The sequence below is a fragment of the Corapipo altera genome, unplaced genomic scaffold, assembly GCF_003945725.1.
Source record: "Corapipo altera isolate COAL_440 unplaced genomic scaffold, ASM394572v1 78, whole genome shotgun sequence".
NCBI classification, from domain to species: Eukaryota; Metazoa; Chordata; class Aves; order Passeriformes; family Pipridae; genus Corapipo; species Corapipo altera.
The window spans coordinates 3,454,124-3,468,471 of record NW_020884904.1 but is presented as its reverse complement, the minus strand read 5'-3'; the positions used below and the strand labels follow the sequence as shown (position 1 = coordinate 3,468,471).

Sequence of the window (14,348 nt, the reverse complement as noted above, 5' to 3'; positions counted from 1 at the left end):
GTATACGTGCGAGCCTTAACGAGCGTCCTGAAATACGCCTTGTCACTTCCTACCCCCCTTCCCCGCGTTTTATCTTCCTTTGGAACCGGCGGGGCAGCGCTGGGCCACCCGGGACTGTGCCACCCCAGGGACAGCCTGGAGGGTTCGCTGTTTAATCACTTTCTGCCTCTAAGCAACGAGCACCGCGCTGGGTTACAGAGAATGTCTTTAATTGCAGGAGGAAGAAGCCGAGCGCCTCAGTGCAGCCTTCGATTCGATCGTGAAGCTGATGGGTAAAGCCTCAAGGGAATGCGAGGTGAGGTTTCGCCCCCAGACCCGTGCAGAGGGGAATGTTTATGATGTGCCCGGCAGGCACCACTTTTACTGAAAAAATTAGACTTCACTTTCACTCATTGCATGGAAAGAGTTCAGCCAGTGAGCCTCTGACGCCGGCCTAGATGAAGACATTTGGGGCATTCACCATCATGTGGTAGCAGGGTACACGGCAGGTTTCACCGGTGTTATCGCACTTAAGCTGATAAACACCACTGTCAGCATTTTCCATGGACAGTACCAGCAGCCCGGTGCAGATTTTAGCAGAGGGTTTCTCCATTTCTTGGTGAAAAGGCATTACAGTCAGAGAGGCAGAAATGTCAGGTGACATCACAAATTACATTGTGTCGGCCCCTGCGCAGGCTTTTGTGTCACAATATATGGAGTGTTTCCAGTGCTCCAAAGTATCTCTGCTGTAGAGTGGCTTTATGACATAGTAACCCTTTGTTTCCATCAAGCCAATGTGAACCACTCATGCTGGCTGACTGTGTTCTGGGTAGTGGAAGTAAGGGAGAGTTTGACTCTCGAGCAGAGCAAAGAGTTTGTTTTGTGTCATGCTTTTGCTCTGAATTTAGAGTTAACCTCCCCAGTATTGTGATTTAACCCCAGTCAGCAACTAAGTACCATACAGGTCACTCCCTTCCCTGCCCCCCTACCCTGGTGGGATGGGAGGAGAATCAGGAGAAAATAAAACTCGTGGGTTGAGAGAAGAACAGTTTAATAATTGAAACAAAGTAAAATACAATAATAGTAATGATAATAACAATAATAATTGTAATGAAAAGGAGAGAGACAAATAAAACCCAAGAAGAACAAGGGATGCACAATACAGTTGCTCACCACCAATGCCCAGCCCAAACAGCAGTCAGCCCTCCTCAGCCAACTCTCCCAGTTTATACTAAGCGTGACAGTCCATGGTATAGAATATCCTTCTGGCAAGTTTGGGTCAGCTGTCCTGGCTAGGCTCCCTCCCATCTTTTTGTGCACCTCCCCGCTGGCAGAGCATGAGACACTGAAAAGTCCTTGACTTAGGGTAAGCACCATTCAACAACCAAAACATCAGTTTGTTATCAACATTATACTTGTACCAAATCCAAAATACAGCTACTGTACCAGCTACTAGGAAGAAAACCAACTCCATTCCCAGATGAAACCAGGTTGAACTTGATCTGGGATGTTGCCACTGGATGAGGACTGTGGGCTCAGTTCTCAGCAGCACCGTATCTTTGTGATAAGTAGAAATGGAGGAGTATGGCTTACAGATGCACAGCTCCACTGCTTTCATGCTGGCTTTGGCTGCCAGGTGTCATTGCCTTATGGGGTGGATGGACCAGGAGCCAACCTCTGCCAGCTCATCCTTGTGAACGCAGCCCTGCAGCCCAGCTGCTGCACTGAAGTCTCTGTGAACTCCACCGCAATTCACAGCGGCTGTGCCCCTCAGGAGCTGTTACAACACAGCAGGGAGCTCGTTGTCTGCAGAGTTAATAACACAGGCTAAGTCTGCAATTACATTAGAGAAAACGGTACTTCATCACACCAAATGATTAGATCTTAAGCAACTCTTCTATCATTGGAAAGCACTACATACACAGTAACCAGTTAATCCTGAAAACAACTCAGGCAGAATAGAGTTTTACACAAGATGAAACAAAAATACAAGTGTATAGAGATTCATCCTTAGCGGTGGAATTGGCAGTGCTAAGTTTATGGTTGGACTGTATGATCTTCAGGGTGTTTTCCAACCTATATTATTCTATGGGTCTACCTTATGGCCTGTTAACAGTATTAGAGTTGGAAAAGCAGTGAATGATTTCCACACTTATGCATCAGCCAAGACAGTACTGCTTCAGTCATTTCTGTAGAGGAGTCATAAAAAGGGAGAATTGTCAGACCTGTAAGTTCATGGATAAAGCTTAAAAAGCACAAATAAAAATCCCCAGCTGAACATAACCATTTAGCCACTTAAAGGCAAACAATTAGAACTGGGATTTAAGCTGAGTTGTTTGGAGTTACTAAGGGACCAAAGTTTACCCTCATTACTCACCAAAAGTTTGATTTAATTTCTCAAGGAATAAAGCATAGCAGTAGATCTGGAAATAAGAATTGCTATTGGCCTTATTTTTGTTATGTTTAGTCCTGACAGCGAAGGTCAAGGAAAACATAAGTGAAATAAAATAGATATTTTGGAACTTTTTGGTCCCTGTGATCAAAAAGGTAACCCTGGGAGGAGTTCTCTTGTGACAACAGATGGCAGCAGAGCTGTACTCTAATATTTAATTTGCAGTGGGGAAGGTTCCAGTACCTTTGCAGCTGAACCAGAAGAGGGCTGCTGTGGACTTAAATACAGTTCTCAAAACTGCTGTGCTACTGGTACCAGCCTTGAAAACACTTTAGGTTCTTTACTGACTCAGTTTTCAGTATTAACATGTTCTGCTTTTAGAGTGCTGCTCTTGCATGTGCCCTGCAGAATGAACCTTCACTGGCTAGGTTGCAAAGCACCTCGCTGGCATATATGTCCTATTAAGGACCCATAAACTGTGCCTTCTTCCACCCGAGCTTTTCTTGAAGAGCCTGATCAGGAAGGTATTTCCAGAGTATTCCTTTTGACATTTTCATGAGTTCAGTTCTGAGGTGCCAGAGTCCCTCCCTACATATTGTGTCAGGAGACAGGCTTCTAAAATCAGGGCTGAGAGTCTTGTACCATAAGGCAGGTGTCCTGTGGACATCCAGGCATTGTTTTCATCCTCACAAGAGAACAAACCAGCCAATTAATACAGGAAGTCAGTAGCTGTGCAGTTCCACTTTCAGTTGTAAATCTGCAGTAGCTGTGAGTATGGCCTTTGATACCTCCCCACATAATATTCTGTGTTTCTACTGTTGTCCAGAAGTACTATAGCTTCGTGGGAGCCCCGAGGTGCAAAGAGCATGAAATTAAACACATCTGCAAATACCATGGCAGGCAGGCAGAGGAAAGAGAGGTGGAAGAAGAGGTAGGTACTTTTGGTTTTGATTTAAGGTTATTCCTTCCCTTGCAACGGGATAATTGTTATCCATCCATCTGTGAGACACTAATATATGTAGGTTGACAGTATGGACTTAGGAACACTGGGACTGATCTAAGCCTTCTGTTGGGTGGGAGGGGAGACAGAGTAACTTCTGGTGGCACCAACCAGTGTCATATCAGTCCTTTCATGGAGGGGAAAATTTCCTGTACATGACACATCACCTCACTTGGGCTGGATGTGTTGTATCATTAGAAAACAGTATCTTTTTCTTTCCAGAGGTCTGAAGCTTCCAGAGCACCCAGTCGAGCTCAGACTTGCCAGCAACGTGTAAGTTTATAGAATACTTTGGTTTTAAATGGAGGTATTTTATAGCATTTCTTTATCATCATTTTGCATCAAGCTGGTTAAAACTTGTGACAGATGTGGAGACTTTGATGACACAGAAGATTAACGAGTGGTGCGTTCCCAATCCTAACGCATGTATAGGCAGGAAAATGGGCACACAGAGAGTTGCACAGTTAATCAGAAGCCAGGTTGTGGCATTCTGGCACATAACCAGTTAAGAGTCTGTACCAGTTAGACTGGTACAGAACGTGAAACACCAATAAAGCTCTAGGCTTTTGTGAATTACAGCAGCAGCAGCAAGGCAGCACTTCTCCAGTCTCACCTCACTCGTGCTCCTGAGGAAAAGTTTGCAGCAAGGCACACAGCAGTTGCTTAGCCATTTACTCTTGGCCCTCATACAGGCTCTCTGAAGACTCCTGTTCCTCAAGGAGAAGAAATCTGGTTTTATTTCTAAAAGCCTAACACCTCACCAAATCAATTTCAGGAACTGCTAAGCCACAATAGACAGGAAACACAGAATTTGTCCCACAGTACAAATTAGTGGGAGCACCCTTGTCACAGGGAATGTTTTCTGGGTTTATGTTCAAAACTGTCTAGGTTGCTAACTTTCAGTTTTGTGAGACATAGATTACAGCACAGTGATCACTTCCACAGATCGAAACATTAGATGAAATACTTTGAGTATGGCACTTGTTAATTTTTGTACTGACAGGAACATTTCATGGGTTTGTCCATGCTGATTTTGAAAAATCTTAGTACTTTATATAGCAGCTGAAATGTAATTATTTTAACCAAATTAAAAATTTTTATTTTTGTGGGAAATCTAGGACAACTAATCAGTAATGAAACTTTTTTTTTTTCTCTTTAAGACCAGACAAGCTTCCAAAGACTTGTATATCGAAGTTTCTCCCGGCATCTATTCTGTCACAGCAATCTCAGATGACATGGTGAAAAAAACCCTTGTAGTAGGTGTCAATGCAGGACAAAGTGTTGATTTAACTTTTGTTCTGTGATGTTTGTTGTTTCTTGACATCACGGGAATAAAATACAAGGCTCTTTTTACTGCATGTAATGAACTATAAATATCCTTTTCTTGTTAGCACTTTAATAGTAGCTTCCTCTTTGGGACTCCATTTTTATGGTCTGTATATTTGTTTTTCTACTTAATGCAATTATATGCAACCCACTTTGTACACTGATTTTATAAATATTTGTACACTGTGTGCCTTTTAAATCCAATTATGTGACTGTGTAATTCCAGATTCTTCTGCTTTAAACAATTAAAGATACAATCAGTGGAATAAAATACATGATCAACCCTTTGTGAGGACTGCTTCTTTTATGGTATCCTCAGACAGAACCTCCATGTCACATTGTGGACCACAGAGAGCATGATCTGTGTGGTATGAATATGGATGTGCATTAGCTTCTGTAGGATGGCACTGATTTTAGAGCAGCTGGCTCATAATCCATTCTCTTATCTATACTTTTACTATTCTAATAAAGAAATAAAATGTAAACAGAATTCACTACCTAGGACCCCAGCTCAGAAAGGTGCTTGAATATATGTCAGATGTTCAGTACAGGCACATAAATTATTGACCCCTCAAGTCCTGTCCCTTTGCAGAGCAGGCTCAACCCCAGTTAGCTGCCTTTTCTGAGGGCAGCAGGGTACCCTGAATTATCCTATTTCCTGCAGAGGAAAAGTACTGGTGAGTACCTGCAGACTGCAGCTTATGGACAAGTTCATATGCTTTAAACATGAGCAGTCCTGCTAACAAAATTCCCTGAATGCTTTACTTTCCCAAAGGATCAGGTTCCATGTTTAGAATTAGTGATGTGACCTATATAGATCTGTCATCTTTTTGTAGCTGATGTATTAAGGTTTCAGTAATTTTCATTTGAACATAAAATTCAGTGACTTGGATGCTGGATCTCTAAGTATTTTGTTATTTGTTTCTACAGTAGCAGGTCTTTTACCCTCTGGCTACTTTGTCTTCTGCTTTAATCCTGAAAAAACTACTTTCAGCTGTCAACTTGTATTGTTTCTGCATTCCTTCTGGCTTTCTACTAACAAAAATTGCTTTCCTGAATTCCTCTGGCTCACTCTAGAGAACTGTAGGCAAATTGGAGGTTTATTGGACTCTTGCTGTGCATCTGTTCAGGCTTTTAGTGCTCATATTAGTTCATCTGATCTCTCTAGAATTGTAAAGTCAAGTTCAAGTAGTTAGGAATTTAATATCACACCTTGGAGTAAAGAGTGAAGATGCTGAAGTTTGATGTGGGTAGAAATAGAGTTTCTCAGTATTAAAAATGTAGTCATCCATAAAGATATTCTACTGAGACAGTACCTAAATCAGAACTTGATTTGCTTAATAAGTATAACACTGATAGAGTATAAGCAGTTTACCTGAAATTTCAGCCCCTGGACTTCATCAGTTGTACGTGTGCTGAATTCTGGTTGATCATGTCTCTCTCTGCTTTGTTGCAAGTGAGCTCTGACATGCTCTATAACATCAAGTTTGTCGTCGCCCACGCAAGTCGCTTTACATTTATCATCTGACGCTCTTTTGTTTCTTTGTTTTTCTGATGCTGCAAAACCTTCTTCCTGGAGGGCAGAAAACAAATCCCTTGGAAATCTAGGCTAAAAAAAGCATCAGTGTCTTTGTTAACCACTGCTTTCCTGGCTGTACCTCTGCCTCACGTAGCCTTAACAATGGTATATTTTCTGTGCTAGTATAAACTTTACTGCTGAAACAGAGAATTGTACAGTAAGACCAAAGGATTTTCAGAAGATGTTAGGCTTTGATGAAAAACTTCGCTGCTTTAGAAGTTAGGAGGATTGTTGTTGACTGCAGAGAGAGGACATCAGCCCCCCAGAGAGCACCTCTGGGAAGCCTATGGTCTAGCTTCACTTGTTTGTTGCAAGTCACTTCTGATGCAGTCTGTACCACATGATAAAACTGCCTCAGCTATCTCAAAGAGCACCAATGTATCTTCTAGGTTTAAAATCACCAAGGGCTATTTTACAGGAATAAAAGGATGTCATTTATACTCTGTATTACCACATTGTACCCACTGCTGGTTTGGGGCTAGAATTAAACAATTCTGTTTTCTTATTAGTTTTACCAAAAGGCAAATCATGTCACTTCAGTGCACAGCTGTGACACTTGCTAACATACAGCATGTCTGCCTGAAGCTCCACATTAGCTTGTAAATTCCTAGGAAATCAATTAAAAAGGTGTGTAATTATGATTATTTTAATAATAAAGTAGAATAGAAATAGAAAGTAGGAACCATACAGTTAATAAGTTGGTGAGCATCTGCTTAAAATGAATGCATATAATTGTGAGAATATAAGATGTCTTCCAGTATATTCTCTGTTCAGTAAGACATATCATGAACAGATTCATCTTCTCCTAAATGTACAAGGTTAGAATGTTCAAAGTTTTTTTGGAGTCAGCTCACAGTAGCAAGAGCTTGAAGGTACAGAGGAGCTAATATTTGATTTCTGATATATAATTTATTAATTGTACCCCAGATGCTCTTGTGCTGACATTCTCTTTCATCTTCCACTTCTTCCTGTAAGCTTTTTTCTTCCTCTTTTCTTCCTCTTTTCTGTGCTTGCTTTTTTTAGCATTCATGTTCTGATTTTTTTTTCCCAAGTTTTTCTAAAGCAGGAGGGATCATGGCCAACAGAAACCAGGCCTAAAAACCAGGGTGTTGTCCTTGTTCCTAGCTGTGACACAGTTTGCTTACTCTGTATCCCCAGCTTTAGGGTAGGGATCTGCTGTTTAAACCGCTTGCTTCTTGCAAGGGAGTAAGAGAAGAAACTGTTTACTAAATGATCTGCTTTTATCTTCCAGAGACAAAGATTGTGACAATCAGAATCTGACTGGCAGAGCTCACCACCTTTCCAGGTTGAGTCTTTCCTTGTGTTCTGTTGCTGCTGACAGTCACATCTGTCCATTTCTAGGGCTGCTCATGTAGGTCTCTACTTCCATAGGACTTCATTGAGTTGCTGTCAATGGGCATTTGGCAGGTTTCTGAACTGAACTCTGCATTATTGAATGCTCACACAGTTACTGCCATAATCGGTTCTATTTTACCAAGTAACTTCAGCCCTTCCTTAGGGTTTGGGGATTTTTGTTTCCTGTTAGTGGAGAAGTTTCCTACCTATCACAAAACAGGTGGATGGCCTTAGCAAGCAGTTAAGTTAGAAAACGTAGTTTTCTTACCAGCTCCCAGACCATTAACAAGAATATCTTTTCCATTCAAACAAACCTCATGCTTACATAACTACACTATTAACACAGATTACCTTACCTCCAGTGATGGCTTGAAATCTTGGTCTCTTAAGATTTCTTTCACTGTGAGTTGCCCTCTGGGAGACAGCTCAATGGTTTCAAACATTGCACTCCGATTAGCTGGGGCCACACGGGATGTGTCCCCAATGGAGATGGCTTTGGATTCCAGCTTGTCCTTTGTACATGCACTGCTGCAACTGCCAAGTCCTGGGAAGGAGTAAAATTGTGTGTTAGAGTAAAACCAGAACTGAAATGGAGAATCATTTGTTTCAGAAGACAGAAAATGCAATTTAAGCCTGAAAGAAGTTCTTCCGGGTTGTTCAGCATGGACTAGCTATGCAGGTTAATGAAATTAACTGTTGTGGTATTTTTCCATGAGATGAGTTGCTAAAAGAAGAGCTACCATGCCAGATGAGGCAGCAGAAACATTGGGGAGGGGGAAGTATTATATCAGAGACTGACATGCAAATTTACAGTACTAATACCAATAACCAATAACCTACAGGCAAAGTGATTGCCCTGCCCAGAGAACATTTGGTTTTGTTCCCTCTGACTGCTGCTTCTCTGTGGGAGTGTTAAAAGGTACCTGAATTACTGGAATGTGACTTGTGGTGGCTTCTTTTCCAGTATTTCCACTGAGGTCTTGCAGAATCCTTTAGCCTGGGCTTTTCAAGACAGCCACAGGCTGTGTTAACAGCACTGTCCACCACAGTACTCCCAGTGGGGAGTGGCTTCAGGTCCGACTCTGAATCAGAAGAGGAGGAAGATGTAGCCACAGCTGCAGCTGCTTCTTGTTTTGTGCCTTCCAGTTCTAGAAGGCCTGGAGAGGGCTCACTGCTGGACTCTGCCTCTTCAGATTTGTTCTGAAAAACCAGAGACCTGGATGGAAGAGACCGCCAGGCATCAGCATGGGGGTGACAGCAGCAGATGCACCTTACATATCCTGACAAACAGCACAAACCACCACCACAGTGGTAGTGGAAATGTGGCCAGCAGGGTGAGCAGAGCAAGCAGTGCTTGGCAAGGCTGTGTCCAGCATAAACAGAAATGAGGGCTGGTTTAGGACTGTAGGGAAAAATACAAGAGCCAGCATCCGGACTTTCTCTGGACTTCAGCCTGCTGGTGAAGGGCATGTGGATCATCTCTACAGTCCTCTCCCACAGGCCAAGAGGGATCCACAGAGCCACATTACGTGGGAGTTTCACTTTCTTATTATTCCAGAACTGGACTGTAATTTCTTCATCTTCTGAGGCTGTTAAGAGAAAAAGTAAGCAGCCATAAGCAGCTGGCCTGCCTGGGCAGTGCACATACACAGATCAGGCTTTTCAGCTTTGTACACTTTCTACTTCTGTCAAGCAGCAGGATCAACCATCACCCCTCTAAAGCATCTCACTATAATGTTGGGGGGGTAGAGTGGGCAGCTAGGGCACCATCATTAAAACACAGGACTGGCAGCATCTTTCCTCTCAATTCGTCATCAGATGAACAAGAAACTGTTGACTGAGTAATCTTTGTTTTTACTGCCAAAGTTAGCAGCAATGCTCTGAGAAAAGTATTTTGGTAAGTCAGTGGAGCTTGACTGTCAAATGTGGGAAAAATTAATGAGCTGTTGAAATCTCCTATGTTTGGGTGATAAAATCACCCCCAGATGTACCATTTGTTACAAATGTGAGCATTTAAGATCAGATTAATGCTTCCTGAAAGTTGTCTCATTTGTATTCCTTGTGAAAAGGCCACAGTCCTGCACATGGCAGACACAGCCCTGTCCCAGCAACACCCACGGACACAGATGACATTTTTATGGGTCGCAACTTCCTTAGGGTCAGACTGATAAGGTTACACACAGATATCCACCAGCAAGTCCCATCAGCTCCTGTAAGCTCTAAGCAACACTAAACTGTACTCTGTGCACTGTTATTCCTCTGGCAGTTGCACAGTGACAAGAGTTTATCGTGACAAGAGTTTATCCCAACAGTCTCACACATGTTCCAGAGCAAGACGAGAAGGGAGAGGGCAACATCTTTCTTACCTCGTAAGGGGTCCCTTGTTTCAATGCCTGTGAGGACGGTTCCTGGGCCATACCTGGCCATATCTGGCTCCCAGGGTGCCAGTACTTTGTCTCCAGGGAGTAAGGAGTGCTTCATCCCATTCACATACTCCAGAATGTCATCCTTTGCTGTTTTTTGCACACACACTGGATGGTCTCCACGGGACACAGGTGGTTTGGCAAACTCTACCAGGAAGATGCCTCTTTCACTCTGTTACCGAGAACAAAATAGCAGTTCCACTGAAAAACACTCTATAATGTGTCAGGTCATGTAACCCTCAGTAGGAGGCCATCCTATGCCTATGTGACTAGGTCAAACCAAGCCTGAACAGTAGCTAAATAGTGTGTGGTGTTAGTCCAGCACTGAGATGGCCAGAAAAATCTTTAAGAGGCTCCCAGAAAGCAGGATGAGCAAAGCATATGTATAGAGTCACTGCCACTAGGATCTGTATTTTCTTTCCCAAGAGAAAAAGCTATAGACAAGCGTAACTGGATTTCACAAACACTACCATGTGTGCCAAGTAACAAGGGACACTGAAGCCTTTCAGACCTGTTCTTAAGTTGTGCCTAAGTCTTCCTCATTACAAACAAGACTAACTCTGCTTCTTGAGGGGTTTGTTGGGAAATTTTATTTTCTTTTACACTAAGGCCTGTCAAGAGGCTTTCCATCAACAATGAAGTGAGGCACTTCCCTGTTCTTGAGAAAGAATAGGCTCTTTTTTGTGTTAAAGTTTGAAGTGCTAACAAACCAATGAATTAAAGCTTTCACTGACATTTCTGGAAAGACCCCAAGCCATTGGTCTGTAGCTGACTCAAGGTGGATGTGTGTACACAAAACACTACCCCTTTTCCTGTGCTATTGATGGTTATGTGTGTACACACAACAGCAGCCCGTACACCGCTTGCAACGGCACTCAGGCTGTCTGAGCCTGGCTCAGTGCCCAGCACCAGCAGAGGCAGAGGGCTGCTCTTCCAAGGTGCATAACAACACTGCTTTCACCAGGAACTGGGAGTCTGTGGGGCACCCATTTTCTGCATAAGATGAGGATCCCTGCAACACACCTGCTCACTGCTAGAGATGGACTCAGCAAAGGGGGCTGAGCAGAGCACGGTTCCGACCATCATTGGTTTATTGGTGCCTCAGGCTGTGCTGCACACAAGAGGCTCACATGGCTTGTCAGGCAGCAGGAGGTAAGGAACAGCCTGGAATCAGGCATGTTGGGAGCTTTATCATAACCACAAGCTCCAGCTGTCCTGGTGATCTGTTCTCTAGTTCATGCACCAGCTGAAACCAAAACTGCGACACTGAACTCAGGTGGTGTGTGAGGACTGCTCCTGTTACTCACACCCATTTTACTGTACCATTGCTCACCTCTATCTCCTCTTTTACTGTACCATGGTAATAAAATCCATCTTGTTCCCTTCTCACCAGCACAGGCACGTTGCTGTCTATGCACACAGATGTCCCCAGTCTCTCCCATGCCAGGCAGGGGGAGTGGAGGCAGTGGCTAATCCATTGGCACCTTGAAGAAAAGAAAATGGGTCAGCAGTGAGAGAAACAGCTTCTGCAGGTCATGAAAAAAAAACCCTTTTAAGATTTAAGAACTGGAATGCCCCATCTCATTTTCTACCACTCTCACAGGCCAAAGAATGTGGGAAGAAACAGTAAACTTGCCTGTGTGGGACAGTTCCTTGTTCTTGGGAAAAACATATCAGTGTCTGCTTTTACCCAGATTTCTTTGGTTTTAGGTTTAGAGGAAGCAGTCTGCTGGAATCCTGAGCCAGGAATACCTGCACTATCCCTTTGCTGTTTACATGGTGAGACAATGCAACCCTTCCCCAGCACAGAGGACAGTGTAGGCGTGCTTGAGAATAATGTAGCTGATGGTTTACACTGAAGCATTCAGGGAACAGCAAAGCAGAGAAGTAAACAACCAAGCTGCTGATTGATGACAGGTTCAAGTTCAATACTTGAAAAATAATCCTCTGTCACAAAGCATTAGAAACATTTCACAGAAGACAGCTGCTAATGCAAGATGCTTTCATTTATCCAAATAATATTATAGGAATGTTTCTTTGATAGGAGGCTTACTCAGGCTTTGCTTTTCATAATCTCCAAGGTAGCAAATTACTTCAGTTAACACCATCTAAAAAACTGCCAGTGCAGGGGTGGAAAAGCCCAAATGATGTTCAAACTGCTAATTTATTAATCTGACACACCAGCCTGGTTTATCCTATTAGATATCATGGAAAAAAACAAATGACAGTCTCAAACAGGAATTGATTTTACCTCTGGGAGGTGAGGGGCTCAGCGATCCAGGCAGGATACACTACAAAAGAGCTCCTGCAGGTGGGGTTAATGGCAGGTACAGTGCTGGAACGCGAGAACTTGTCCAGAGCTGGCCTCACACTGCAATACCTGTGACTCGGAGGCAGGAACCCTTCCAAATGAGCCATTCTTGCAAAAGCAGATACCTGCAGGACTCAGTCGTGATCTGTAGAAAAGAGACAAAGTACTGGCATTTCTAACACAAAGAAATGCCTTCCAGTGTACCTCAAGAACTCAGTAATTTTGACTAGTTGTTTATTTTTATTTAAAAACAGTGAATTCAGAATATTCAGACTGGCATTTGGTCAGATGAACCCATATCACTGCCTTCAGTGATCTTCAGTCACCCAAACCCCGACCTGGAAGAGGGACAGAAACACCCAGGGAAATGACAAATCCTATGAAAATCTTCAGAAAAAGAATAACTTTCACCTCCCTCCAACATTTGTTTTCCTCTGTAAAATCCAGCTCTCTTTTCTTATACCTACACTCTCCTTTAAAGCTTTCTTGTACACAGTGCCAGCCAAACATTCGCTGTTTTACAAGCTGAGACAGAAATTACAGCTGAAGTTGACAAGCTGAGTAAACGTGACAGTTTCTGAATGTGATGTTAGATTACCATTGCCTGTTATTTATTTATAGTGATGTATTAAGAGGAAATATTTTGATCTTTCAGCTGTCCTGTCATGTTTTATAACAGCAGGATTATGGCTTGCAATGAGAAAGAATGAGATGCTCAGATGTGACAAGTGATAACTATTCAGAGGCTGTCACAGTAAGATCAATGATGTGATGCTATCTCTGGTAATTTAAAAAGATGTAGTAGACAAGCTTCCATTCATTTTCCTTTTTTTTTTTTTTTTTAACATTGCTTAGAAATATTTAGCATGCTTAGGGTAAAATTCGCATGGAAATTCAACAACATAAAATTTAAGTGCTTTATTTTACAAAATGCAGTTTAAGCAGTCCTGTTTAGATATTTTGATAAACTCCTGTTTAGATATTTTGTCTCTTATCTAAGAAATATCATATGGAAGTCTTTTGTGTGGAGACTCCCAGATATACATAATTTCAGAAAACTAGCAGAGCAAACCCAGCAAGAAGAGTGGGTTAACTGCTGCAGAATGCATCTTTAAGTCAGCAAATCAACACAATACATCCAATTGTTTCGTAACTATACAGACACACCCCCCCTTATAAAACCAAAACAGGACAGAATCAGTAATACTTAGCAAAGAAATGCAACTATCATTTCTACCATTCAGCACTGTTACTGCTGAGGGCAGGGACCCCTATTTCTGTACAAAACAGCTCACTGACAAAGGTAACTACACTATATTTTGAGATTTTCTTTCTGGATAACTCTAAATAGTTTGACACAGCAGAGTTTCAAACTTACCAGCTACTGGTAACAGTGCATCTGGTCAGTTTGGATTTAGTCTGAGTGCAGAAATCTTGCCCTTTTGCCCGTTGGACACAGGAAGCCTTTTGCTGCCAGTGTTTCCTGGTTGCTATGGAGGTTGCCATAGTTGTTACTTCCAGGATTGGACATCCTGACCTTACTACTTAAAAACCAGTGGAACAGGAGTACTGAGAGGACTGTTTGTCTGCCACACATTCGCTCAGTGTTCACGTGGATTTAGGTACTGCACTGAAAGACTGCAGGGGCAGAGAAGGGATTATAAGAGAGCTCAGTGTCCTCTAGGCCTACTCTCGCAGGATAAAAACAGCATCAAAGCTACAATTCAGATTTAAGGGGGGAAAAAAAGCCTGCCACCACAGGGCATGACAGGTAAATTGCTTTGAAATATGAAAAGAAAGGTTGAAGCTGAGATAAACCAAAGTCAAATAGCTTTACAACTTTCCCCCTTTGCACTAAAGGGGAAGGATTACGAATTCTAACCCTTTCCCACAACATGTCTATCAAAAACGTGACAGAATATAAAGCAGAAATCCACCTGTTAATCTCTGCTGTGACCCCTAATCTTAATTTCCCCCTTAAA

The 14,348-nt window shown here is 42.6% G+C and overlaps 2 protein-coding genes across 4 annotated transcripts; one reads left to right on the top strand and one right to left on the bottom strand.

Annotated features, from left to right (window-relative positions):
* Positions 1-168: 168 nt before the first annotated feature.
* On the top strand, positions 169-4,984 carry AKIP1 (A-kinase interacting protein 1). The gene is made up of 4 exons (XM_027651342.1): positions 169-295; positions 3,198-3,302; positions 3,594-3,644; positions 4,532-4,984. The coding sequence occupies exons 1-4, from the start codon at positions 269-271 to the stop codon at positions 4,673-4,675; spliced, it is 327 nt and encodes a 108-aa protein (XP_027507143.1). The 5' UTR covers positions 169-268; the 3' UTR covers positions 4,676-4,984.
* On the bottom strand, positions 1,017-14,047 carry CUNH11orf16 (chromosome unknown C11orf16 homolog). Of its 3 annotated transcripts, none has more exons than XM_027651341.1 (8): positions 13,745-14,047; positions 12,307-12,511; positions 11,389-11,539; positions 9,999-10,227; positions 8,556-9,221; positions 7,989-8,176; positions 6,073-6,270; positions 1,017-1,812 (listed from the first exon to the last, which is right to left on the bottom strand). In XM_027651341.1, the coding sequence occupies exons 2-8, from the start codon at positions 12,471-12,473 to the stop codon at positions 1,807-1,809; spliced, it is 1,605 nt and encodes a 534-aa protein (XP_027507142.1). In that variant the 5' UTR covers positions 12,474-12,511; positions 13,745-14,047; the 3' UTR covers positions 1,017-1,806. The 3 variants fall into 3 exon arrangements, with proteins under 3 accessions (XP_027507142.1, XP_027507139.1, XP_027507140.1); XM_027651338.1 differs by having other exon boundaries at positions 1,017-1,785; XM_027651339.1 differs by lacking the exon at positions 1,017-1,812 and adding an exon at positions 3,621-4,078.
* Between the last annotated feature and the right edge of the window lie 301 nt (positions 14,048-14,348).

Coding starts and splice junctions, on each gene's coding strand:
- AKIP1 (XM_027651342.1), top strand. CDS start 269: ATGGGTAAAGCCTCAAGGGAATGCGAG. Junction 3,303..3,593: donor AAAGAGAGGTGGAAGAAGAG/GTAGGTACTTTT, acceptor TTTTCTTTCCAG/AGGTCTGAAGCTTCCAGAGC. Junction 3,645..4,531: donor CTCAGACTTGCCAGCAACGT/GTAAGTTTATAG, acceptor TTTCTCTTTAAG/ACCAGACAAGCTTCCAAAGA.
- CUNH11orf16 (XM_027651338.1), bottom strand. CDS start 12,473: ATGGCTCATTTGGAAGGGTTCCTGCCTCCGAGTCACAGGTATTGCAGT. Junction 11,540..12,306: donor GAGCCCCTCACCTCCCAGAG/GTAAAATCAATT, acceptor CTTTTCTTCAAG/GTGCCAATGGATTAGCCACT. Junction 8,177..8,555: donor GTCACATTCCAGTAATTCAG/GTACCTTTTAAC, acceptor ACTCCTTCCCAG/GACTTGGCAGTTGCAGCAGT.